Source organism: Narcine bancroftii, chromosome 6, assembly GCF_036971445.1.
Source record: "Narcine bancroftii isolate sNarBan1 chromosome 6, sNarBan1.hap1, whole genome shotgun sequence".
Lineage (NCBI taxonomy): Eukaryota > Metazoa > Chordata > Chondrichthyes > Torpediniformes > Narcinidae > Narcine > Narcine bancroftii.
This window is the reverse complement of record NC_091474.1, coordinates 25,952,420-25,979,937: the sequence shown is the minus strand read 5'-3', so window position 1 is coordinate 25,979,937 and position 27,518 is coordinate 25,952,420. Positions and strand designations below refer to the sequence as shown.

The 27,518-nt window shown below is 43.1% G+C and overlaps 1 protein-coding gene across 4 annotated transcripts in view; it reads right to left on the bottom strand.

Moving 5' to 3' along the window:
- rbpjl (recombination signal binding protein for immunoglobulin kappa J region-like) overlaps positions 1–27,518 on the bottom strand; it is a 139,295-nt gene that overhangs the window by 15,602 nt on the left and 96,175 nt on the right. For 3 of the 4 annotated variants that reach the window (XM_069884374.1, XM_069884376.1, XM_069884375.1), the window contains exons 3-6: positions 14,890–15,052; positions 10,631–10,756; positions 7,753–7,823; positions 2,177–2,292 (exon numbers count right to left, since the gene is read on the bottom strand). In XM_069884374.1, the coding sequence (XP_069740475.1) occupies positions 2,177–2,292; positions 7,753–7,823; positions 10,631–10,756; positions 14,890–15,052 (476 nt within the window). The remainder of the gene's footprint in view (positions 1–2,176; positions 2,293–7,752; positions 7,824–10,630; positions 10,757–14,889; positions 15,053–27,518) is intronic. The other variant, XM_069884377.1, reaches the window with a different exon arrangement.

Genomic DNA, 27,518 nt, shown 5'->3' with positions numbered 1-27,518 from the left:
CATGTTTTTGCATTGAGGACCAGAGAACCCTGTTTCATCGGGTTTTATTTGTGAAATCAGATAATAGACTTGAGAAGACTCAACTTCATTGTTGGGCTTGAAGAAACAAATAAGCAGCAAAATATTATTAGTGTTTTCAGCCTCACAGTTGACATGAACAGGATGGGCTGAAGAGCATGTCCCTGCTCCATGTTCAGTGTTACTCCAAAACAGTCCACCGTACTGACTGGGACACAGTAATTGTTGGCCTGAGGTACCTAGAAGGGTGAACCCCAAGTTATGGTGCATAGTGTTTCCATAGGTACTTCCCATTATGGTTGAGGACTTGGGAATGACACATAGGAACAGGAATGCTGATCCCTGGCACAGTGAAACAACAGTGCACTGGCATTATGGGGTCTGGTCTTTACTCAGAACTTGTCAATGTCTGAGATTCTTCACCTCCACCTACAGACTGTCTGAGGCTGAAATTGATGCAGTTCTGAACACATGGGCAATGAGGATTGGGGGAGAGGGTGGTTTTGATCATCCTTGCACCCGATCCTCAGATTGGTCACTGAGTGAGATGATTCAATGACCAATGGCCCAGTCCAACTCCCACTACTCTGACGAAGAATGTTGGTTCACCTTCCTGTCCGTGCAGAGTCATAGGAGCCTGCTGCACGGGCAGAGGCCATTTGGTCCAACATGTCTCTGCTTGCTCTTTCACAAGCACCATGTCAGGTCCCTCACCTCCATAATCCTGTGGCATAGGGATATGCCTGGATCGGGACAGGGACAGTCCATGTTTGGGCTGCAGGGCGGAAGTGGTCTCTGATGAATGATATCGGATACAAAGAGGGGAGTGGGGAGAGATGGGGGATAAACATAAAAGAATCCACCTCAGAACCAACCCATCCCAAGACTAACACCTAGGTTATTAAGACCTCTATAGCAGGAGTGGAGAAGCACCAGGTTCCTATATCTGACAGAAAGCAAAGAAATTAATTGAATTTGTGTAGCACCTTCTATACCTCTACATCTTCAAGTATTATCTACTCACTGAAGCACAATTTGTCCATTCATTGTTGCAGATGAATAAGCACCGCAGTCACAGTCACCACAGAGAACAACCCCTGTTGAGAAGAAGTAGAGGAGATGACCCTTCAGGTCAGTGACCATGGTGGCAGGCCAGTGACACGGTGACAGACCAGCCAGGGGCTCAGCGGCTGAGGGGCCCACACAGGCTACAGGCGATGTAGTTAGGGAACCCCCATGGGCTGCGGGCTGCTGGAGACTGGAAACAGGTATCAGAGCGGGATTCAAGAGGGCGCTGAGGGCAAGAAGGGCTCCCGAAGAGCCTTGGGTGCTGAAGACTTCCTGATCATGTCGGAGGTTTGGATCTGGAGCTCAGCTGCAGTTGTAGAGTGCAGGAGTGCTGGAAGTGAATCCAAGGACACTCCATATCTCCGAAGGTGCTCTCCTTAGCTTCTCTCTCTCGTATTGTAATGGGTGTTGGGCGACACTAATGGCGACCCTTTGTCTGCCTTATGACAGACAGAAGGCAATCATGTGCAATATTACATGTTCTGTACTGTTGCATGACAATACAGTCATGCACTGCATAACATCCGTTCAGGCACCGTACAACCGAATATAATATCTCCTTGGTCCTTAAGATTCTAATAGCTTATCCATTGTTTATTTCTGAATTTATGGTGTGCATATTTTAACATTGAAAATTGAAATCGGTATGAATTACTGATTTAATCCAAGCAAAGCAATTATCCGGTTAAGTCCGCTATGTCCCATTCTCCAATCGGAGAATGGGATGTAACGGAAGCAACCAGATAATATGGTGATCATAAAACATATAATTCGCATAACATCCTATTTCACAGAACGTATCATGGATATTAGGCAATGCATGATGTAAAGAAATCTTGGATCTTGAACTTGAACACTGCAAGATCCCACAATGACTGAGGAAGAAAAGCAACAGTTATCTGTTTGGTGGTTGTGGTGTCAGTGGGACTACCATCATATCCAATATGCTCCGTGCAACTCCTTTCACTGATCCTTTGGAAACACTATGCCTGTGGACTGGGGGCTTGAGTCATTGGCCATCCACCTCAGGGGCACCACAACTCCCCACCCAGCCACAGCTAGCCCAAAGGCGACATGTTGTCCTTATTACCTGGGAGTCTGGCAGCTCTTCAAAGTTGACCTTCAATGCATCTCCTCGACTGGTTATTGTGCTATCCAAGGCCATGTAACCACAGAGTCTGCAGCTTGATTCGCTCAAACCATGCGCTGAAAGGGAATTGGTATTGGTGACCTTGGGGTGAGCTGGGAGTGTTCGACCCACCTTGACAATACAGTGGAGCAATAATCTGGATAGCACCTGGTATTGAATGAGTAGTGGTGAAAGCAGAAACAATGGATGCATTAAGAGGCTTCTAGATAGACACAGAATATGAAGGGAATGGAGAGATATGGATCAGGTGCAAGCAGCAGAGTTCTCGGCACACACATGAGGGCCAAAGGGTCGTTCATGTGATGCATGTATATACGCTGTGAATAAATCTGAATTTTGAAGCTGTGCTGTACTGGCCAATCTTCTAATATATAGTAAAACCCCCAGTATTCAGCACCTATGGGGATTGGTAGATGCTGGATAAGTGAATTTTCTGGTTGCTTAAGATTGTCTGCATGATTGGTGAGCTAATAATGAGGTGTGCTAATTTTAAACTTCTGTATTTTGTACCTATTTATTTTGTCAGTTGCTTGAGGCTGCCAGTTGCTTGAATTCCAGATAATAGGTAGTATACTGCATTAGAACCAGTGATCAGAATTTGGTGTTTGAAATTTCTTGCGTTCCCATCCGATGCATCTGGTTTGGAAGCACAATGAAACTCCATTTGGATGTCCAGACAAGATTAAAGACAAACTCCCAAGATAATCATAATGTCAAAAGAAAATCAAAAAAAATTTCTTCAATTCTACCTCTTGCACTTTCAAAAAAAATTCTTGCACTTCCTGTTGTTTTATGCATATAACTGTATAATAGGAACACTTACAGCACCAGTAATCCAGGTTCAAATCAGGTGCTATCTGTAAGGAGTGGCCTGAATGGTTTCCTCCAGATGCTCTGGTTTCCTCTTACCCTTCATAATGTACAGGGGTTGTAGGTTAATTGGGGTATTTCGGTGGCACAGGCTTTTGGGCCAGAAGGGCACGTTACCGTGCAGAATGTCTAAATTTAAATGTAAAATAACTTTTTCCACTGTTTGTCATTATAAGTGATATGAAACAATTAAACTCATCGAAGGCTGAGATTCTGGGAATAATAAAAACATAGAAAATGCTTTAAACATTCAGCTGATCAAGAACAACAATTAAGAAATTGGGTCAAAGAATCCTTGCCAGAACTAGGAAGGAAGAGATGGACGGAGAGGGCTGGATGGAATAAAGAGAATATCTTTGATAGAGTGAGATCAAATGGGTTAATCTGGCAGATTATGCCTCTTCATCTGTTTTAGGTGTTGCTTATACCAAGGTTGTAGGACATCCCCAGTAAACTAGGCTGTACAAATGGAGAAAGAGAAGGGTTTCTTTTATTTTATTTAGAGATACCGAACAGTAACAGGCCCTTAACCAATTAACTTTCTAACCCCGTACATCTTTCGAATGTGTGTGGAAATGGGAGCACCCGAAGAAAACTCATGCAGGTCAGGGGGAGAATGTACAAACTCCTTACAGACAGTGACGGATTCGGACTCCAGTTGCTGGTGGTGTAATAACATTGCGCTATCTGCTATGTTAACTGTACCCCCCTTATAGTCCAAGTGAATTCTAGACTGAGTCTCCCGATGAAAGGATTGGAAAATTCTATAAATATTTCTTTCTTTGGCTTGGCTTCGCGGACGAAGATTTATGGAGGGGGTAAAAAGTCCACGTCAGCTGCAGGCTCGTTTGTGGCTGACAAGTCCGATGCCAAAGAATTATCAACATTCCTGGTGAAGCCTCCCTTGAATTTTGTGGGCAAGCTGTCCATACCCAATGAGTGTTTGAATTTCAGGTGACACCTCTGCAGAGTCAATCCAAATTTTTCATCTTAAAGGGGAGCAGAGGAAGCAGGGAACCACCCATTTGGAGGCAATGCTCACACGTTCCTCACAGTCTCACAAAGATAAGGGATCACATGGATTTTTGGCGCACTCCCACAGAGCCCTAGGAATTGGATGAATCCTTCAAATGCCAACAGAAAATCCCTTGGGGAACCCCCTGCCAGTGTAGGTCCTCTCAAAATATTTATTAACGAGGTTCTTGCTTGCTTCACCTGCTGGTGGCTTGAAAACCAAACACACTAGACCATTCCTCTGAGATGTAAACTTGACTCAATGCCCATACTTCCTCTGACTTCCTTTTAAGGGTGAATATATTTTTAAAAATCATTATTTTCACACTAATCAACCCACCTACAATCAGAAAGAGGATGCCATTCAGTGGGACGGCTTTGCACATATAAGGAGGTCCTGGGTTAACTCCCTGGCATCTTCACACTGGTGACTGGGAACTTTGTACAAGAAGGGAAAAGCTTCGCAGAGGTCGGACCCAAGCTCCGAATGAAGTGGGACTGTAAAATCCAAAATGCAACATTGCCTCAAGTCATGGAGAGAGGGGAGAGGGACAACTGTCAGGTCTAAATCAGCTCCAATAATTCCCTTAACATCTCTAAGCCTTGCCCTTTATTTACTAGGGGAGCACGGTTAGTGTAGTGGTTGACACAATGCCAGTGACCCAGTTTCAAATCCGCTGCTATCTGAAAGGAGTTTGTATGTTCTCCCTGTGACTGCATGGGTTTCCTCTGGATGCCCAGGTTTCCTCCCACGTTACAAAGATTAACGGGTTAATTGGTCACATGGGTGTAATTGAGCCAGAAGGGCCTGTTACTGTATCTCTAAAAATAAAGCTGTTGATGGAAAAAAAGAGCACTGTTCTTGATGATTCCCATCACTCTGCTGATGGTTGAGAGTAAACTAACCAGGTGATAGTTAGCTAGATTACCCTGCTTTTCGTGAACGGGCAATTTTCCACATCGTTGGCTAGATACAAGTGTTGTTGAGATAGGGAGGTACATCTCAAGTACAGTTGGTTTGTGCTCTGACCCTGTTGTCTTTGCTGTGTCCTGTGTCCCGTGTTAGGGTGTGGAGTGGATTGAATCGGCTGGTGTCTGTGAAGGTGGGATGGTTCATCAAATCGGTGCTGCTTGAAACATAGATGCAAGTACATCAGCGTTTCCTTCAGCACTCACCTGCTGGACTTGTCACTGTGGAGGAAGGGGGTGTACTAGGAGCCTTGTTACATTGCCGCTGATTAAGAGGCCATTTAGCCGCTTAAACCTATTCTAACCCCCAGACTGTGACTGATCAGTGACTTGGTTCCATTTGCTGGTCTTTGATCCACATTCCCTGATCGCCAAACCTAACAATAATATTAAGGGCAGCCTTGAAAGCCTTCTATTTACCCTCAGCATCTGGCTTTTCTGGAGGGGGGGTGGATATTGGGGGGAATTCCAGACTTCCCCCTCTGAATACAGACATTACTTCTGAATGATGCATGCCTGAATTTCTGATGCCCCATTGTTCCAAAATCCCCCAGCTGAGGAAACAGGTTCTGTTTATCTGTCTTAGTCAGTCCAGCATGAATCCACCGCACAAAACACTCATTCTGAGCCCCAAGAACACAACTTGGAAAAATGGAAAATATCAGTGTCTAAAGTAGTTTCTTCTCCACATTACTGTAAAAGGGCATTACTGGAGAAATAGTTTATATCTAACACCAAATATTCAATAAAAACGTATTTTGATGCAGGGTTTTTTTTAAACATTGAAACCTTGCGCATAAAAATCCTCATACTAATGATTTTGCAAAAATTAAAAATGCTTTTTTTAACAGAGTTATGCTTTCAGAGAAGCTCTTAGCTATTCAACGGCCTCAAGGATCCTAAGGCACAGTGAGAACCCTCCTGTTCACCTATCCAGGAAATCCCTGCAAACATCACTACTGCCACATGCTACAGCACAACCTCTGCATCTCTTCCACACTCCTTAAGATTGAAACTGCATTGTCTGGGTGCAAAACAAGTTGTTCGCTGTGTAGTTTAATTGGCAGAGTGTGCTAACATTTGAATTTAGAAATTGTTTATCAACACCAGCAATGCCGCCCCTACGAGATTCACAGCAGTCTCCAACCAGACACATCAATATGGACCCTCAGTTTTCATTAACTCCTTCCCCCAGTCCTTCTCTTTCCCTCACCCCTCCACCTCCCTTCCTCCAACTCCCACCCCCTTCCCTCCCTTCTTTTAGAGAGCTACCCTTCTTTGCCCTCTGCCATCTCCCCTCATCACTTCTCAGCTTTTACCCTCCCACCCGCACTCTCTAACTGTCACCTATGCTTCCCCTCCCCTCACCCTCATCCCACTTTTTTGTTCAGGTGCCTGCCTGATGGTCGACATTCTTGACAAAGGGCCCAGGCCTAAAAATGCCAACTGCCTTTTACTTCCTCTGGATGCTGTGTGACCTGCTGAGTTTCTCCAGAATGTTGTGTACTCCACTGGACTCCAGGATCCGCAGGATGTCTTGATTGCTTCCCTGCTGTTTCTCCATTCTATCTCATCTGTCCCAGAGGAGCAGATCCACACAGAAACCAGCCGTGATCAAAATTCAGCTGGACATCCAAGAAATGTTATGCTTGAACAAGGATAATCCTGGAGCAAAGTTCCTCCAACCCCAAGGTGTTACCCAGTGCACCGAATAGTTCACTCAGTGACTTGATTTACACAAAACTGGCAATCTTCAAGACTCCCAACTACTCCTAAACCTCCCCGTTGCCTCTATGTCGAGCTTGCCAGAGGACTGGCTCTACCTTGTGGACATAGTTTTGCTAAGAGCAATTACTAAGAAGCATTTAATGCTTTTTTTGGAAATTCAATACATTGGGAATAAACGGGATGTGGTTGTGTACCATGCATTTACTCAGATTGGATTGTACATTTATTCAGGACTGTTTTATGTGGGTTTTTTTTTACCTTATCCATAATGGTGGTGCCAGTGGGGATAAGGTTGCAAGTCACGCGAGAAGGAGTGGAGTTGTCAAATGACTGACCAATATTCATAATACTCAACACCACCCTCATCTCCTGGTGACTACATCTCCAATATGTTTCCCACCCACATCTCAGATTGGCCCCGTAGGCGGGTGGCAGGTGAAGTGGAGGGAGTTGATGGACATGTGAAAAAGGCCAAATGAAAAGTAAGTGAGAGAATGGAGATAATGGAATCGTATTGGTACAAATAGACTAAATGGGCTGATTGGTTTTCTTCTATGTCAGAAACATGACCTAACATCCTTGTAGTAGAAACATGATAATATTCTGATGGAAGTTCATGTGCCCATATAAAACTTGAAAAAACATACAGTATTTTTGTCCAGAGTAAGTTCTTATTTGATTAATTCATGGAGGAATGATTGTGATAGGAATCTTATCCATCCAGTGAATGGTTAGAACGTGGCTGAGATGTAAAGTGAGGATTATTTAGAGCAAAGATATATGAATGACTGAGGGAGAAATTAACATGGTTGGTCAATAAGGGACATGAGGGGTGGGTGGGGGGTTGGGGGTGGGAGATTGCAGTGAGTTTGATTCCATCCAAATATAACCTTATTACCAAATAAACATCCTGGTCAATGTGAGGAAGTCCTTACATTTTAGCTGTTCATGTTTGATTCTCCATCCTGGGCCAGTCAGGTATACGGAGGGTGGGGGGCAGAAAAACCTAAAACAAGATAATAAAGGAAACCCAAGCATCAGTCAAGTTACAATAGAAGTCTTGAGACTCTAATGGTACCAGTCTAGCTGATTTTATGGACTACTGGATATTATTAAGCCACTCCTACAACATTTTTATTCCTTTTTTTTAGATGTAACATAGAAGAATATATCTTCCAGTGAACCTGATAAGATCAAGGGAGCACAAGAGGCAAAGATCTGGTAAGTTTCAAGAGAGCATAAGGAGTGAGGGGCCAGGTGAGTGAACAAAGAGCACAGCAATCAACACCTAGTGAATTGGACAGCAGGTTATCAGAGTTTCACTCTATAGTAATGTGGTTGGCACAGATAGTGTAGCATTTAGCATGATAATACAACACCCGCAACCCAGGTTCGAATCTGGTGCTGTCTGTAAGGAGTTTGTACGTTATCCCCGTGATCTGAGAGGCTTTTCCCCAGGTGCACCTGTTTCCTCTCATCCTCCAAAATGTACAGAGTTGTGGGTTAATTGGGGTATTTGGGGTGGCACAGGCTCGTGGGCCGGAAGGGCCTGTTATTGTGTTGTGTGTATAAATTAAAAAATTTAATAGGTTAATGTTAATGAGTGCTGTATGTCAGGATCTCCTCCTTTCCACTCTGGAGGTTATGGGATCAAGATGCACACCCAAAATTTGAATGCAAAGTGCACCATGCAACATTGAACAGGGGAATGTCCGGGTGTTTATGTGGGACCATTTTTGGAAGAACATATCACATGCCTATCATGGGCATAGGTGCATCTGTATGGGTGTACCCTTTGCACATGCATATCTCAAATGTGGTCAGTGATTATCAGGTGCTTTTCTGCACCATGCAGGCACACTATTGGGTTCCGAGACAGTGGTGTGCTGTCAAAGGTGCCATCTTTGTAATGAGGCATCGAACTGTCACCCCTTCTGCTCTCTCTTTTTTAAATTTTATTTTGAACTTTTAAAGTCATACATAAATTCACATTCAAAATTCATATACAGTATATTAATATATAATCATGTTGCATGATAGCTTTTAAAACCCAAATCTAATCTACCCTCCCCCTCCTCTCCTTCTGCACTCTCTTGAGTGAACAATGATCCCATTTCAAATTTTGTGACATCTGCGAGGAAATCTGGGAGGACAAGACAACGGAGATGATTGTAGACTTCCTAAGGATGAAGAACCACTCCCCACTACACACCAATGGCTCCATTGTAGAGAAAGAGGAAGCACAGTTCCTTGGCATCCATTTAAAGGATAACTCTTCCTGGACCCACAATGCTTCTTCATTAATCAGGAAGACGCTGCAGCACCTACACTTCCTTAAGGAGGTTGAGGGCAAGTCTACCAGCCACCATCCTAATAACATTCTACAGGAGCACAGTAGAGTGTCCTGATTAGCTGCATCATCATGTGGTATGGTATCTGCAAAGCATGAGATTGGAGGTCAATACGGAGGGTGATTAAAACTGGTGAGAAGATCACTGGGTCTCCCTTCCCTCTAATGTCAATATCTACAGGCATAGAGCTGTGTTTAAAGAGGACTCAGAGTATCATCAAGGACCCTTATCATCCAGCCTGCAGTAGCTGTGAGACACGACCTTCAGGGAAGAGGTACAGGGGCATAAAAAGCAGGACTGCTGGGCTGAGAAACAGCTTCTACCCACAGGTGGCGAGACAGTTGAACAACCCTAGAAACCTGTGAATTATTTTTATATATATTTATTTTGCATCTCTCTTTCTCTTTCTCTCTATATATTTGCATGCAGGGAGTACTGTGTGACTGTATCTGTGCACTATGGTCTGGAGATACAGTTTCATGTCTATATACTGTGAACAATCAGATGACAATAAATGATCTCTGTGCATCGCCCAACCAACAGTTCTGAAGCCAATTACCTAGCAGTTGTTGCCTTGTTGTGCACAAGCTGGCTGTTGTGCCTCCTTCATTACCACAACAGCACCTCAAATGTACTTTCATAGAACATAAAACACTACAGTACAGTACAGGCACTTCAGCCCATGATGTTGTGCTGACCTATGTAAACTAATTCCAACAATCTAATGTTTCCCTACTCTATCAAGTGCCATCTTCCTTATCTGTGGCAGCAGCTACAGACCCTGTGTAGGACTCCTTTGCATTGCCAAACCATTACGACAGTTGAGAAAGCTAACCAATGCCTCCACTTTCTCAGAAGACGAAGGGGGTTTGGCATGTCCCCTTGTCCCTCATCAACTACAAGTGGACCATCGAGAACATGGTTGCTACGTGCATCGCAGCGTGGGATGGGAGACTCTGCTCAAGATCAGAAGAAGCTGCAGAAGGTGGTGAATACAACTCAGAACATCACCCAAATCTCCTTCCCTGCACAAACTCCATCCGCACCTCCTGCTGCCTAGGAAATGACACACTCTCTTCTTCCCCCTCCCATTAGGAAGAAGGTTTAATTATGTGAAAGGGCACACCAATTACTTCCCCTTAGCCATCAGGTTCCTGAATGAACCCCACAACAGTGCAGACGTGCTGCCCTTGCTTCATGCCAATTGATTTTCCTTTTTAATCTCATGTACTTATACTTTGCAATTGTGCTATATGAATGTTAGTCTGCTCGCAGAAGAACCCTTCTCACTGCAGTGGGTATTTTGTGACAAACAAACTTAAGACAAATCCATAAAAGTGGAATTACCCTCAGACTGAGAGGCTGAGAGGCTGACCTTGGAACAGCAGTAATAAGAAATGCACAGGAAATCTATCCAAAAAATATTAGAAAGATCTGAAATCCAAGGTGGTGATGTTTTTACCTCTTTTCGTTCCCATACGATTTCTGTGCAACTTTAGCATGTAAGATTAACACAGTCTGGTCAGGCTGTTGCTGCAGGTACTGGCGTACAACATCACGGCTCACAGAGGAATGATCTGTACCACACCTAAGGAGGAATATAATGACAGCAAATGCAAGTAATCTTTTTCCACTGAGGGTAGGGGAGATAAAAATCAAAGTACTGTATATGGGTTAAGTGTGAAAGGGGAAAGGTTTAGGGGGAACATGAGGAGGAACTTCTTCACACAGAGTGGTTGAGTGCCTTATGGTAAACAAAAGGAAATTTCTGTAATATCACATTTTCTGTATTATTACATGACAATAAAATCTTGAAAAGGTCCTACAAACCCTTTGGTGACATAAAGGAATCAGAGTTTGGATGCAAATACCTTCCTATTGCCTAATCTTTGCATCCAAGAAATAGGCATTCATTGGGGATGTCGCTCAGATATTTTTCTTAAGGGCACACACTCCTAAATCTTCAAGAGTATCTGAGTATTAATTGATTCAGTTGCCTCGAACCTGTCTTTTAAAAATAACCTAAAGAATCAATATAAATACAAATGCTGTTAATCCTTCTATTCAGTTCCTCGTCTTTCTACTCCTGGGCTATTTGCATTGTACTGAAATTAAAGCTATGCAGTGGCCTGGAGCTCTTGTGGAAAAATTGTTTCCAAATAACCTGATTTTGATTGAGAATTGTCTTCCTTGTTGAGAGCTGCTGGCTATCAGATTGACAAAAAGTTCCATTACAGCATCCCATCAGATAACCTGACCTTGACCTTACTCCTGACATTAATCCATGAAGTCTATAATTAAACCAGAAGATGCAGGAGCAAAAGTAAGCTGTTTGGCCTGTTGAGTCTGCTCCACTATTCCATCATGAGCTGATCCATTCTCCCACACAGCCCCACTTCCCTGCCTTCTCCCCATAACCTTTGATACCCTGAATGTATCTATCAATACCTGCCTTAAATACACCCAATGACCTGGCCTCCATAGCTGCCTATGGCAACAGATTCCAAAAGTTCACCCCTCTCTGGCTAAAGAAATTCTCCACATCTCTGCTTTAAAAGGGCACCCTTCAATCCTGAAGTTATGCCTTTTTGTTCTAAACTCTTCTTCCATGGGAAACAATCAATGGGTAGGACTCTGTTCCTTCACTATAAACTCGTCCAAAATGAAAATGTGATTGAAACAAAATCACAGGACCATAGAATGATACCACTCAGAGAGACTGTTCAGCCCACATAATCTGTACTAGCTCTTTGAAAGAGTTAGATCATTAGCTTTGCACCACCTACTTTTTCTTCAATAATTTATAATTGTTCTCCTTCAAGCACGTATCCAATTTCCTTTCGAAAGTTTACTGACATCTATTGGCAGTGAATTCCAGGTTTAAATTCTCTTCCCAGCAATGCCCTGGTTGAAGGGGATAGGGCTAGCATAGTGTAAGTGAATGTTTTTCCATCGGGCCAGCCAGATAAGCAATGTATCTACAAGAGCAGTTCAGTGGCGGAAATCCTGCTGCAAGACAATCTCGCCCTGAGACCAAAGCCATATTAGGAGGGTGATAGAATACTCTCCACTTGCCTGGATGAGTGTAGCTACAACACAACAATATGGCTAGGAAGGGGTTTAGACCAGTGGTTCTCAATTTTCTTCAGTCTAAGGTCCACCTGGCTTCCTGCCTCACATGCCATGGCCCACTAATGGCAATGACTGAGCAATATTTTCAAGTCAAAGGCAGCTATACAAGAAAAAAACATCTTTATCTATTTTAAAGTATTTTATTTAACATTTTAAAGACCCACATGGGAACACTGTGTGACTCATGAGAGGGCCATGGCCTACTGATTGAGAACCACTGGAGGGATGTGGTCCAAATGCAGGAAAATGGGAAGGCAAGCTGTTGGCATGTTCAAGTTGGTGTAAACAATCAGTTTCCATATTGTGTAACCCTATAATTCAAAAGGGTTAACATCATAAGAGCATAGGAGCAGAAATAGGCTATTCAACCCATTGAGTCTGCCCCACTATTTAATCATGAGCTAATCCATTTTCCCACTCACCGGCCTTCCCCCTATAACTTTTGATGCCCTGGCTAATCAAGCACCTATCAATCTCTGCCTTAAGTAACCCCAATGACTTGGACATAGTAACCTACTCAATAGGCACCCCATCCACCAACTTGGGCATTCATTCCCTCCTTCTCTGCACTTATGGCTACAGAAGCTACCATCCACACCATTCAATGGTATAACTTGCCAGGGCTTCCTCAACAATATCTCTCAAAGCTACAACCTTTACTGTCCAAAATGAGAAAGAGAGCAAGTACACGAGAGCACCATCATCTACCAACCTATCCTCCATCAAATCACTTGATTGATCTGGTTTGGGTGGCAGAGATGGAGAACAATGTGATTATAATCAAGGTTCTGGAAAAGGATTGGATTGGGTGTCCAGGTCAAGAGATGGTGGCCAATGAAACACATGACCCATTTTGTGGATATCTGCCTTCTATCATTGCTATATATTTCTTGGACTCTGGTGAAATAGAACATTCTGCCCATCCTTAAGTCAAGGACCTTTCATAGGATCGGTCAGATATAAAGCTGACCAATACTTATACACTCTGCTCCCACCCACAGGAATACTATTGGGAGACTGCAGATGCCGGAAACCAAAACAAAAGACTATTGGCTGGAGGAACTCAGTGGGTCAAGCAGTGTCAGTGGGGATGGGATTCCTTGCCAAATAAATAAGTGTGGAGGTGAGGAAAGAAGAGCTCAAGTCATGACTCCCTGAAGTGCAGGCACAGAGGCACACCGGTGAGATCTCTGCTGAGGGCATCTCAGTCAGAGAGGGTTTAGGGGCCTTGGTGAAGGCTTGGCAATGGTTGGAACTGGGGCAAGGCATGGGGTCAGAAGAGGGCAATAATGGGAAGAGGGTTCAGGGGAGGGGGATCTCATGGAAAGAGATAGTATTGGGTTTAGGGGTGGGTTGGAGGTCAGAGGAGGGTCGGAGGGGCCTTGATGAGGTCTGAGAGGGAATGAAGGAGAACCAGCCAGTGGGGTGTTTGGACCCTGGGAATTTATCAATGGAAGAATGTTTCATTGGAGCCCAGCAAATATTCCATCAAGAAGATAGATTCCACCCAAAAACTGGTGGATCGCCAATCTGGGGGTGGATCTTTAAACCGGTGGGAAGTTCTGGGGGGAGGGAAGGTTCTGATATCCCCTTCAATGGTCGCCACACGTCCAGAGGAGCCCCGAACAAGTCCCTGGGAGAACGGGGCGATGCGGCATCTTCTCTCGGGATGTCCTCTCTGCATTTCTTCCCCACAGATGCTGCCAGGCCTGCTGTCTCTCCTCTCCACCAGTTTATGCTCGTTTTTCACTTTGCCCCGGATTCCAGCGACGGGATTTCCCGCGAACAAGGAAACGACGCTACGTGTTGGTAAACTCACCGTGCGGGTCACCTCCGCCCGCTCACATGTCGCCTTTCCCCGTTTCCTATACTTTCTAAACCGGGCACATTCAGATCAAACTTTTCCTGTCCATTACATTTCTCAAAGAAAAACGTATGAATAGCTTCCAAAGATTTTATCAACTGTGTTGAATTAAACTCCCTGCTTGAATTAAGCACCGAGTAATTCTGCAATTCCATACCACAACATTAAACTATTCCCCGGTGTAAACCTTAGGTCATAAAACGAGCCCCTTTCACAGAACCTTTCCTCGGAGTTCTCGAATGGATCCTCTGGACAAATAATAACGCGCGGGAATTTTTTTAATTGTTTCAATATCTTGCTCTCTCTGTCCCAAAATTCTTCACCCCACGGAATTTCATGTTCTGTTCCCCGTTGCTCTCTGCACAGAGTGAAAATGCTGGACAGTGTCAAACTTACTTTGGGAGAGTGTTTCAATCAATTCGACATCCCCCTGACCCCCTTGAGTATTCTTGAGGGAGGGGTTTATTTACTCCGGGTCCGGCCATGTATTAAAAACCTCCCCCACATACTTACTTTTCCACTCGGACACAGGAGCCTAAACGAACATCCATTTAAAGAGTTGGCTGGCGGGGGAGAGGGTTTTTTTTAATTCGTTAATACTTTTGAGTGTTTGACCTCCTCGATTTGCATTTGACTGGATTTCCGCAGAGTGGCGGTCCCCCCGTTGTGTTGAGGAAGATTACAAGCAGGTAACGGTGTTTCCACTCGCCCCTTGTTAAACCTACCTGTTTAACGAGGTGGTCCGGGTCAAGCTCTCCCCTTCTCTCTGGGGCTCAACCGCAATCCGCCCTGTCCAGGGACCCTCCGGCGGCACCAGGTCAGTCCGAGCCGGGCTTAGGGAACAACCCAACCCCTGGAGCTCTGTGTGGCAAACGTCCCCAGTCTGGACTGCGTTGGGAGAGAGGGGGACAAAGTTCACTCTGATCGTGAAATAAAACGCAAAGCAAAACCATTTGGCAAGTGCAGCATTTTTACAGTTGCCTGTCGCAGCCTCCCACGGCCAAGACCTTCCGAAAGGGTGTTCACTGTGGTCGGGAGGGAGGCACAAACATGTTTCAGAGATGAGTATTGGGTCCGGGACTCTCTCCCCCCTCCCTCGCCACATCTTGAAGGGGGGTCGCTAAAGGCACCCTGCGCTGCGGAAAACAAGGGGATGATTCTAGAAAACTAAGTATTAGCCAAGTATTCCTTGAGTTTGGTGCCTGTGTGTGGAGAGAGCGTTGGTGTGTGTATGAGTGGAAGAGCGGACACGACGTTACTCTCTGATCTCTGCAACCCCCCACCCCCCAGCTCAGTATTGTTAGAACCGAGGGCCGGGCTGGATATTTCACCCAAGCATTGAAGGAACAGTACAACTCAAGAATAGGGCCTTTGGCCCGTCACATCTGTTCTGATCATGACGGAAGGTTAAGACAGTCCCTTCTACCTGCACACGGACTATATCTCGCTATGCTCAGCCCGTTCATGTGTTCGTCTCGCTACCCTACCCTAACTGCTTTCTCTGCCAGCCTGTTCCAGGGACCCACCTCTCTGTAAAAAAGCAACTTGCCCAGAAAATCACCTTTAATCTCTTCCTTCCCCATTAAATCTATGCCCTCTTCAATATATTTCTACCCAGTGAAAAAGACCTGATCTATATCTCATCATTTTTGGAAATTTATCTTAGGTCGCCCTAAGACTCCAATTCTCCTGAGCAAACAATCCAAGTTTATCCAACCCCTCCTTGCAGCTAATTCTCTGTCATCCAGTCAACATCTTGGCGAGCCTCTTCTGCACCCTCTCCAAAGCCTCCACCTCCTTCCTGTGATTCAGCGACCAGAACTGCACACAATACTCCAAATGTGGCCTGTAATAATGCATTGTTCATTACAACATTGAGAAAGAAATAGGCATTCAGAGCTAACGGTGCACTATCTCTCCTTGGCTTCAGTGCATCGATCTGCTGTTGGGAACTTGCAAATAATGTAAGGTTTCAAGTCCCTATTGCAGTGCAGACGCAGACCTGATGGAGTGAAGGGCCTGTTTCTGAGTTGGATCTCTCTGTTACTTAAATGTTTTGTTCTTGTGATTATCCTAGACCATGGGCATCGCCATGACAGAGATTGCACAGTTCGGAAATTAGTTGATACTTGGGGGATGCAGAGATGCTCTTGTGAACCATATTGCTGCTCAAAAGATTAAATTAGGAAGTTACAGTGCATGATCTGTGTTGTATCCCTTTCAGTTGAGAAGATCAAGGTTTAATTAATGTGATTAAGATGTTTATAAGTATTGCTGCTTTTTCTTTTCAAATTTTACTATTGAATGCACTGCAAGGAAATGTAATCTTAAAGTAAGGACTAGTCCACTAAAATAATGGGCAGAATGGATTTCCAAAGCTTTCGGCAGATTAAACAGTTAGAGTAGCAGCCAATCCAATGCTCTAACAGCGCCAGCAACCCGGGTTTGAAACCTGTGGTGTCTGTAAGGAGTTTGTACATTCTCCCCGTGCCTGCGTGGGTTTCCTCCGGGTGCTCCAGTTTCCTCCCACCCTTCAAAATGTACCAGGGTTGTAGGTTAACTGAGTATTTTGGTGGCATGACCTTGTAGGCTGGAAGGAACTGTTAACATGCTGTATAACATGAAATAAACAGGTAAAATCTTGGTTAACAATTGTGTTTTAGAAGCATGTGCTTTTGTCCATGAATATTCACCCTGAGGCTATAATATTCTAAGTGTAAAGTAAGCAACATGGAGTTCCACCCCAACCTTCACCTTGTCATCAACATCCTGCACCCTTCCCTTCCTCTCAGCCTGGACACTTTTAGAATCCTGAATAGATACATACAACATGTTACAATGTCCTTTCTGTGCAGTCTGACTAAAATTTCAGTTTTGTTTCCAATCTCGGCTGGGGTAACTTTTTTGGATGCAACCACAAAGCTTTCATTCATCTCCAGAAGCTATAGGTTCCTTTATTTTTTATACACTGTTTTGGAATCGACAATATGTTTGAGGTGTTTCGCTGAGGAGACGAACTGGCTGCTTAAATTTAGCAAACTTAGCTTTCGTGAAGTGAAACAGTGTCAAGGCAAAAACTGTGACACTAAACACCACTCAATACTTCAACCTCCAATTCCAGTGAGATAGCTGAGTCGATTCTTTGAAGTTACAAAATCAAACAGTGTTGTAGACGGCCTTTTGACCTGTTGGGCCTGTGCCAAGTCTTGCAAAGAGCTCTCAAATTGCTCCCATTTATCCAGCTGTCTGTCCAATATTCTGCAGTTCTTTATTCAACAGCCTATGGGGAATTCATCTTAAATTTGCTTCTCTTATCCATGTTCAAGTTTAGGGTTAGGATCAAGACACAGTTCAAGAATGCAGAGTTACAGAGAGAGATGAATTGGTATGCAGTAAAGGCAATATAGTTTTACTATGGGGTTCATTTAGGAGTCTGATCACAGCAGGAAAGAAACCATCCTTGATCTGGTGGTATGTGATCACACACTCGTGAATCTTTTATCCTGAATGGGGGGTGGGGAGGTGCAGGAAGAGTGGCCAGGGAGGAATGGAGTCTTTTAATATGTTAACTACCCACATCCCTTTGAATTTTCAACTAGCTCAAATTTGTGTTCGACTTCTCTGTCACTGAATTTTAAATTTAAATTTAGATATACAGAAAAGAAACAGGCCACTTCGGTTCATGTGTCCATGCCACCAAATTTCCACCCAATTAACCTACATCCCGGTACGCTCTTGAACGGTGGGAGGAAACCAGAGCCCCGAGGGAAAACCCATACAGACTCTGGGAGAATGTACAAACTCCTCACAGAAAACATGAGATTCAAACCCTGGTCCCAATTGCTGGCAGGGTAAAAGTATTACGCTAACTGCTATGGCATCCATGCTGTGCTTTGACAGTACATTTGGAAACACTTTTTCCAAACTAACCATCAAAGCACAGCTTGACTTTGACCAAGTGTCACTTAGAATACAGGGTACAGTTTTGGGCTTCTTATTTAAGAAGGGATGTGTTGGCATTGGAGACAGTTCAGAGAAGATTCACAAGCATCATTCCTGGAATGAAGAAATTAGCAGAGGAGGAGCATTTGACAGTTCTTGGACTTTACTCCTTGGGGTTCAGAAGAATGAGGAAGCATTAAAGGCCTGTACAGAGTAGATGTTGCAAAGTTCTTTCCTATGGCAGGGGAGTAGAGGACAAGAGGGTACAACTTCAGGATTGAAAGGTGCCCATTTAAAATAGAGATGCGAAGGAATGTCTTTACCCAGAGCGAGTGAACCTTTGGAATTTGCTACCACATATGGCTGTGGATGCCAGGTCGTTGGGTGTATTTAAGGCAGAGAATGATAGATATCTAAATATTCAGGATATTAAAGGTTATGAGGAGAAGGTAGGGAAGTGGGGCTGAGTGGGAGAATGAATCAGTTGATGATGGAATGGCAGAGCGGGCCAAATGGCCTACTTCTGCTCCAATATCTTTTGGTCTTTCTTTGATGTTCCTCAATTGACATCAATGAAACAGATTGGTTGGTTGTGGATCTTGCTTTGCACGTTGATTGAACATTGTGTACATGCATTTATCACATAAAGTATATAGTCACAGTCATAGAGAGAAGCAACACAGGGACAGGCCTTTTGGCCCTTCAAATCAATGCTGACCAACAATTATTTACTCTAATTCCATTTGATTCTCCCAAACATTTCCATCTCACCTCCTCTCCCCCACCCATTCTATCCCTCACCTACACATTAGGTTCAGTTATAGCAACTAACCAACTAACTAACAAATCCACAGGGAAGAAACTGGAGCACCCAGAGAAACCTTCATGTTCACTGGGAGAACATGCAAACTCCACACAGACAGCAGCCAAGGTTGGAATTGAACGTGGGTCAATGGTGCTGTGAGACAATTATTCCATTTTAGTGGAGTTAACATCATGTTGAGTTTATGAAAATGTGAAGATTGCAAGAATTATATAGTCTTTATTTTTAATTTCTACAACATTCAGATGAGCACAGTGGGAGCTTGAAGATGAACTTCCAGTTTATAGCATGGTTTATCATTTGATGTGTATTTTATGACTTTGCATCACATGGATGAAACGTTGGTTCTGTATCTTTACCTTTGCTACATAAAAGCACTGTTTGACCTGCTGAGTTTCTCCAGCATTTGTGTGTGTTTTTCACATGGATGATAAATCCATTGTGGTTCCATTTTAGTCAGGTCGAACATCTAATATTTGTGTTTGTTCTCAGAAATTTACCACGTGAAGTTGTTTTTTACCCCTCCGTTTAGATTTAACCGATGATTTTCAAATGGTGTTACACCAAGTCAAGAATGCTAATTATTGAGACTCTGAACAGTACATAGTAATAACTAAGATATATATATATAGGGTGGCACGGTTAGCATAGTAATTAGCGCAACACTGTTATAGTGTTCGAATCCCGTGGTGTCTGTAAGAAGTTTGTACGATCTCCCCACATCTGCATGTTTTTCCTCCGGGTGCTCTGGTTTCTTCCCACCCTTCGAAACATTCAAGGTTGTAGGTTAATTGGGTGTAATTTGGCAGCAAAGGTTCAAGGGCCAGAAGTTACCGTTCAGTATTTCTAAAATAAATTCACCTCTTCAAGACTTCCTGCTGGTTGCAATATACTTCACCTACACTAGCAATTCCTTGATGTTAAATCATACATTTGCTGTCAGTTTACAAACTGTTGCTTGGCCTTAAGCCTTCCAAACCTTGTAATGTTCTCCAATTCTGCAACTGACCGAGATCTTCTCCCTCGTTCATCTTTGGCTACCAGACCGTGCCTTTTCCCACCAAGGCCGAAAAATGACCTTATCCTCCCTTACCTCTCTGCATCTTTCTCCTCTTCATCCCTATCTCCACAATAAAGATTTCAGTTACCTTGTCCTAATCTTGCTTAATTTTTTTTCTGATAATGCTTGCAAGAAGCACCAGAGAACATTTTATCACATTAAAAGTGCACATTGATACAACCTGGTGGGTTAGAGAGAGATTTCTGATTTTAAATAGATGTTTAAAACATTTGAAAACTTCAATCCAAGTTTCTTTGATCTGTAATAGCTTTGGTTACTTTGCAACTGTTTTAGAGTTCATAAAGATTAAGTTTGTTTGAGAATATATAGTTTTAATATGTGTAATGTTTTGGGTGAAGGGAGGGGAAAGCAGGAAAACACTCATCGAGTGGTCAGCAGTGGAAAGGGTAAGGAACTTCAAATTCCTGGTTGTTAACATCCCTGAAGATCTATCCCAGGGCCTTCATGTTGATGCAATCATGTAGAAAGCTCAACAGTGACTATACTTTGCTAGGAGTTTGAGGAAAGGGAGGTAGGTCCCAAAGACTCTTGCATATTTCTAAAAGTGGTCTGTGGAGAGCATTCCATCTGGTTGCATTACTATCTGGTATGGAGTAGCCAATGCTCAGGACAGGAAAAGGTTGAAAACTCAGCCAGGAGCATCAGTCTTCATTCCATTAAGGACATCTACAAGAGGTGGTGTCTCAAGAAAGTAACCTCTATCCTCAAGGAGCCTCACTACCCAGGCCATACTCTCTTCTCACTGCTACCATCAGGAAGGAGGTACGTGAGCCTGAAGACAAGCATTCAAAGGTACAAAAACATCTTCTTCCCCTCTGCCATCAGGTTTCTGAATGGACAATGAACCACAGACACGACCTCTCTTTCTCTTCTTTTGAACTCATCCAGGCTCAGGAACAGCTACTCCCCCTCCACCATCAGACTCCTCAACAACAAACTCAATCAAGGACTCATTTAAGGACTCTTACTCGAGCATTTTATTGATTTTCTTTTGTTTTGTATTGCACAATTTGTTTACATTTGTTATCTGTTTACAGGTCTTTTATTTGTTTACATGTTTAGGCTGTGTACAGATTATTTTTTTGCATTACCAATTAGTGGTAATTCTGCTGTGCCCGCAGGAAAAAGGAACGTCAGGGTTGTATGTGATGTCATTATGTACTCTGACAATAAAAAATCTGAAATCTGAATTTGTACCTGCAATGTTGCCGCCAAAAAAAACAAATTTCATGACGCGTTCATGAAAATAAATTCTGATTCTGAGCCATTGTCAAAACCTTTACTTCCCAAGAGCATTCTGAACCCTGCATTGCCATTTTGTAAGACTAGAAATCCCTATGAAATCTGCACAATTATCTTAAAGTGTTTGCACGATTTTTGATTGTACACTTTATAAATGCATGTTTATCCCCACCACATAAACGGCAGTTTATTTCCAACCGCTAAGTATACCTCATAATTAATGTGGAATTAGTGTAAAGGGGTGATAGGGGTCTGACGGGCATGTTTGCCAGCTAAGTCTCTCTGTCGTGTTTTATGTGATGAATGTCGCAATTCATCAAAGCACATAGGTTTTAACAGGGTCCTGATGTCATGGGTTAGATATTATTCCTTGACTGCATTAACAGTACAAGAGAACATTCTTACTCAAGGCCAAGATAATGGGGTGGTTAGCATAGCGGTTAGCGCAACGTTGTTACAGAGCCAGTGACCTGGGTTCCAATGCGGTGCTATCTGTAAGAAATGTGTACCTTCTCCCCGTGACCTGTGTGGATTTCCTCTGGGCGCTCCGGATTCCTCCCACCCTTCAAACATTAACAGGGTTTGGAGGTTAATTTGTGTGTCATTGGCCAGCATTAGTTTAAATAACCAGAATCTCCTTCTACCGTGCTGTAAATAAAATTTAAATATAATTTTTTTTTAAGTTGTAAGGGCATTACTGAAAAGACTAGCATTTATTCTCTACCCCTGGAGTTCCTAGAAGGGATGTAAGTAGGATAAATTTTTGAATCAGGGTTGTGTCTATGGTAAAGATGCTTCCACAGTGCAAAGTGAAAAAAGTACAGTAAAAGCGTATTGTCCGGTTGAAGTGCCCTGCACACCTGTACCCACTGCGCCACTGGTTGCCGATTTGGGAGTACTGTCAAAAAGCCTTAACCTTTGCTGTATGTACAAAGTGAAGGCAACCTCACCATGCACAGACAGAGGAGGCAGGGAATTTTGTTTCAGGTTCCCCCAGTTAACTAGAGTGTCCCAATACATATATAAGCTACTTTTAAAGTCCAAAACACTACAGGTTAGCTTCTCGGTGTAGCCAAGGTGGGACAGAGTGCTTTGAGCTAAATGGAAATCTAGAGTGAGACAGGCAGCTGGGTCCTTCCTCCTCAGCAAACCATACTCGTCCTGATTTTGTTTGAATTCTAGGAAACTCAACATCGGCAGATGAGCAAGATAATTATATTATCACATCATTGTGTATTTGTATTTGCATCTTTCCTGGCAAACCAACAGCTCCTGGAATGGCAGGAAGCCACTGTGAATTAATCTGATTTACCTGGTCTTGTTAGAGGCTCCTTTCACTTAAAGATCCTGTCAATTTTTTATGCCACCTTGGATTTTGGTGAACTTTAAAATCCAAATGGCCACTTTTTTGCAATGTCTGGTTAGCATATTAAACTTTTTTTTTCCACTGTAGGTATAAAAATGAAATTAAATTTACAATTAATTTAAATCTTGTTTAAAGATGATGTCCAGCATGGTGTTTTTAGTTAAACCTATGAAATATGATGATTCCCATTTGACAGTGTGAAAAGGATAACTTCCCAATGTCAGCAATTGAGCTGGCGACTCCACAAATTTATGTTGAGTGCAAGAGCAATATTTCATTAATCCTCACGTCTCCGCGGCCTATCAGTTGTAAAAGTAAAATTTTTTATTTTTTTTAAAAAAAGAAGCAATTCTCAACCTTTAAGACTCCCCTCAAAGTTTATGGGCCCCCTTCCCTGTGAAGCAGTCGTTTAGTTGATTTCTTCTGTATTTCTCTCCTACATAGAACATGGATCACTACAGCACAGTAGGACCTTTGTTCTTCGATGTTGTGCCAACTATATATTTTATCTAAACAAAATCCAACCTTCCAACTTCGTAACACTCAATTTTTCTCTCCTCCATGTGCTTGTCTTAGAGTCGGCACAGTTAGTGTAGTGGTTAGCCACTGGGACCAGGTTTCGAATCCCGCACTGTCTGTAAGGAGTTTGTATGTTCTCCCTGCGTCTGCATTGGTTTTCCCTGAGGGCTCCGATTTTCGACCACCCTTCAAAACATACCAAGATGTGGGATGGTCAATTGTATGTAATTGGACGGCACGGATCCGAGGGCTGAAAGGACCTGTTACCATGGTGAATGTCTAAATTTAATTTAAATGCCCCTAATGTTTCAGCCTGCACCACCACCTGAGATAGGCATTCCAGTATTTATGCTCCATGAGGAATATTTTTATAAATGGGGCTATTGCGGACACAAGAAATATGGAGCAAAATGTGAGGTTGGCTGGGAGGAAGAAAAGGTGGTTGGAACAAATAAAATGACGACACAGGTTCTTTGCTAAAGACCATTGTGTGTGTCCTCTTTATTACTCGAGCAGCGTGTCTTTAGCAGTAGCTAAAGGCCTGCACGCTAATCTTTTGGAATTGAAGGCGATATACAAAAGATGAAAACTATGTGAAAGGCAATAAATAGCCAAACTGGTTCCATGTCAGTCAAACACAATCATGTCCAAGCAAGGAACACTCTGAAAACATTGCTAATGTTCTGCATTTATCCAAGTCATTCCAAATTCCTCCAACATTGAAAAAAATCTGGTGTTGCTTGACAACGATAGAGCAAAGCCCAGCAGCAAAGTTCTTTCTTTCCTCAAAAAATGTTTCCTTGCACCTTCTATACATTTTGGGACCCATCTGTATTAAGGAGTTCACTATGTGGCCCCTCTTAAATGTGCTGTGGTCCCCATTGAGAGTGACTAGTTTATGTAATTCCAGAGTGTTTAGGATTAGATAATCAATGCATTGTATAAAGAATATGGGTTATGCAACTGGACAATGGCTCCAACTCAAACATGATTCAGGGTCTTGGCTTGTTGACCTGTCTCTTTCCCTCTACAGATGCTGTCTGACCTGCTGGGAGTTTGTCTTTGGCTCCAGATTCCAGCATCTGTGCTCTCTTAAAGCACCCCTGTCAGTTTTGTGTCAGAATCTCACTGGCTGGTTCAACGACTGCGTTTTTTCTACCCAGCTCTAATCTACTCCAGCATGTTCTGTAAATATACATTTAGATTATGACTACGTCACTGAGCCCAAAGGTTTTAAGATGTGTTTATTAATATAAAGCTAATAATTTACCTGCAGTAAGAAACTATTAACCATTATAGAAAGAGGAATTGTTAAAATGGTAATGAAGACAGCTGTGCAATCCATGATTAACAAGATTCAAGAGGATGGGATTAGGACTGGGGAGCTTGAGATATAGGAGAGATTGGATAGGGTGGGATTTTTCCTCCCTGAAACACAGGAGGTTGAGGGTGATCTGACCATAGTATGCAAAATAATCAAGGGCAGTGAGGAAGTTTGTTTAGCCAGCAATCCAGCTCGTCAACTCATACTTAGTACCCTATTTAAAAACACAATAGAGAGTTAGAGAGAAAGAGAGAGCAGTAGATAGGTTAATTAATCCGAATGGTTATCTCAGGGTGGAAATGTCAAATACTAGAGTGCAAAGGTTTTGATGAAGGAGGAAAAGTTCAAAGGTTATTTTGCAAGGCAGTTTTTTTTTACACAGAGAGGGGTGGGTGCCTGGGATGCACTGCCAGGTGATGTGGAAGAAGCAGACACAATACTAACATTTAAGACGGATTAAAACACATGTTTGAAGATACAGGGAATAAAATAGCTTGGAGCTATATGCAGGTTGATGGGAATAGTTCAGATTGTCATCGTGTTGGCACAGACAAGATGGGCCAGTGAGCCTGTTCCTTTCCTTTATAGAAAATCGAACATTACAACACAGTACAGTGCAGTCCTTCGGTCCACCATGTTGTGCTGACCCTTTTTAAAAAAAAAAAAATTAGAGACTGTGTTGCCCAATATACACACAATAATTCTACACCACCAGTATGTTTCAAACAGTGGGAGAAAAACTGAGCCCCTGGGGAAAACCCACACAGACACAGGGAGAATCTACAAACTCCTTACAGACAATGCAGGTTTCGAACACAGATCCTGATCGCTGGTGCTGTAAAGGTGTTGTGCTAACCGCTATGCCAACCGTGCCAACCTATATAAATCTTCTCCACAACAATCTAATTCTTCCCTACTGTTTAAAGGTCTTTTAAATGTCCTTATTGCCCCAGCCTCCACCACCACTGGCAATGCATTCCAGGAACCCACTACTCTGTATTTTTAGAAAAAAAACCTACCTCTGATGTTTGGCCTGAACTTTCCTCCACTCAGAATCAAACTCCAGAGGCAGTATATGAAAGACTGACACTAACAAATCCAATAGGAAATGTGGAGGAGCTTCTTTAACCATGGCACAATGATAGAGCTGAACTCATGACCTTATTAACTCGTTCAGGTAAACTGTGCAAAGAGAATTCACTATAAACTTGGGAAGAACAGAATATGTGGTGCAAGGGTGAGGTGAGGAGGGGAGGCAGGAGATGAGTGTGGTCCAACTGGGTGCAATATGCTGCCACTTCTATCTTGTCCTCTGGACAGAAGGGAGGAAGGACAAAGAACAGATTGGCTGGGATTCTTAAAAAAAGAACTTACCTAAACCCTGTCATTTATCAGGTAACTGTTGGTTCCGTTGTGCGTGGCCAACATAGTTTTGCTTTTATGTTCATCTTCTTATCACTCCTGGAGTAGGTTTCCAGTCGTTTGTGTTAAATAATGCTTACTCCAATCCTAACATACTGTCAAATGTTGTACTTAAACACAGCAAAGGTGGATTAATCTTGTTTTGTTGCTTTCAACAAGTGATAAACATAGCCAGGAAAGGTAAAGATTGAAACAGTGTTGTATATCCTAATATCCATGGAGAACATGGAGATCCTTGTTCTATATATCCATCATAAAGCACTCAACGAGGGTAACACACTACCCACATCCTGAATCACAAGGCCACATGATTTAATTGAATTAGTTTAGACACACAGTACATTAACAGGCCCTTTCGACCCACAAGCCCGTGCAGCCCAATTGTACCCAATTTCCCTACAACCCCTGTATGCTTTGGAGGGTAGGAAGAAATACATGCTGACATGAGGAGAACATTCAAACTCCTTACAGACAGCACTGGAGTCAAAATTGGGTCGCTGGCACTGTAATAATGTTGTGCTAACCATGCCATGCTTGATGCATCGGCAAGACCAGCCATTCACAAGGGGGCCATACGCTCTTTCCCCCTCTTCCCCCATCACCACCCCCCCCTGAGTCCACAGCACATTGAAGGAGGGGCAAAAATTGAATTCATAATTTTTTTTTTAATGTAGTCAGTAAAGTACAGAAGAAACCAACTAAACATGACTGCTTCATGGGGAAGGGGGCCCAGACTCCTCAGGTTGCCATAGCCAAAAACTGTTTAAGAAAATTTGGTCTAGGCAATCAAAACCCTTCTGCCCACATAACCTCAGTCCCATCTTTGTTCATGATCCTTTTGTTCATTTGGCTTGCTTCAATTATGTTGCTTAGACTGCAATGTCGGGAAAACTGCTGAAAAAATTAACATAATTACTGCCCGTGCTGTCGTTCACACTGAGCGCCTTTTTAGATTGCAAGTACCTGAGTGCCACAGTCCCAGTGTTTGAACGTGCAGTCAAGTGAATGAGCTGTCAACAAATTTTTCCGGTATGATTTACCTTGCAGGCTTTCTCCAAAAAGTTGTAGGGGTCCTGCAGGATAAATTGCGGGGCAGGAATTGACTCAAGATTCCTGCACGTTCCTTTTTAGACTGCCTGTGTCACGGCAAAATTCCTTGATTGTGCCACTATATGCCTGCAGTCCTAAAACCATAATTATCAAGAGCAAAAACACTCTGCTGGGAGGAATTCAGAGGGTCGAACAAAGAATGGTCAGCATTTCAGGTCCGAACCCTTAATCGAGACCCAGAACGCTGACCATTCTTTTGCTCCCACTGATGATGCTCGTCCTGCTGAGTTCCTCCAGCAAGTTGTATTTTGTACTCCACATTCCAGCATCTGCATCTCTAGTGCATCTCATTATCAAGAGTATGGAAAATCCTGTTGCCTCATTCATTGCAAAAGCTTGACTTGCCACTCCTTGAGTTCAGACAATCGTGGCTGCTCACATGTCAGATTAAGGTGAATAAAAGATTGAAGTAATTCCCCAGGGAGAGGAAAAGAAACGTCTTTTGGTGGGAAATCAAAAAAGCTGCAATAAAGGAGGGCTCCCATTTCAGGAGTGAAATCGGGAAGTACATTTTCCACAAAGAAT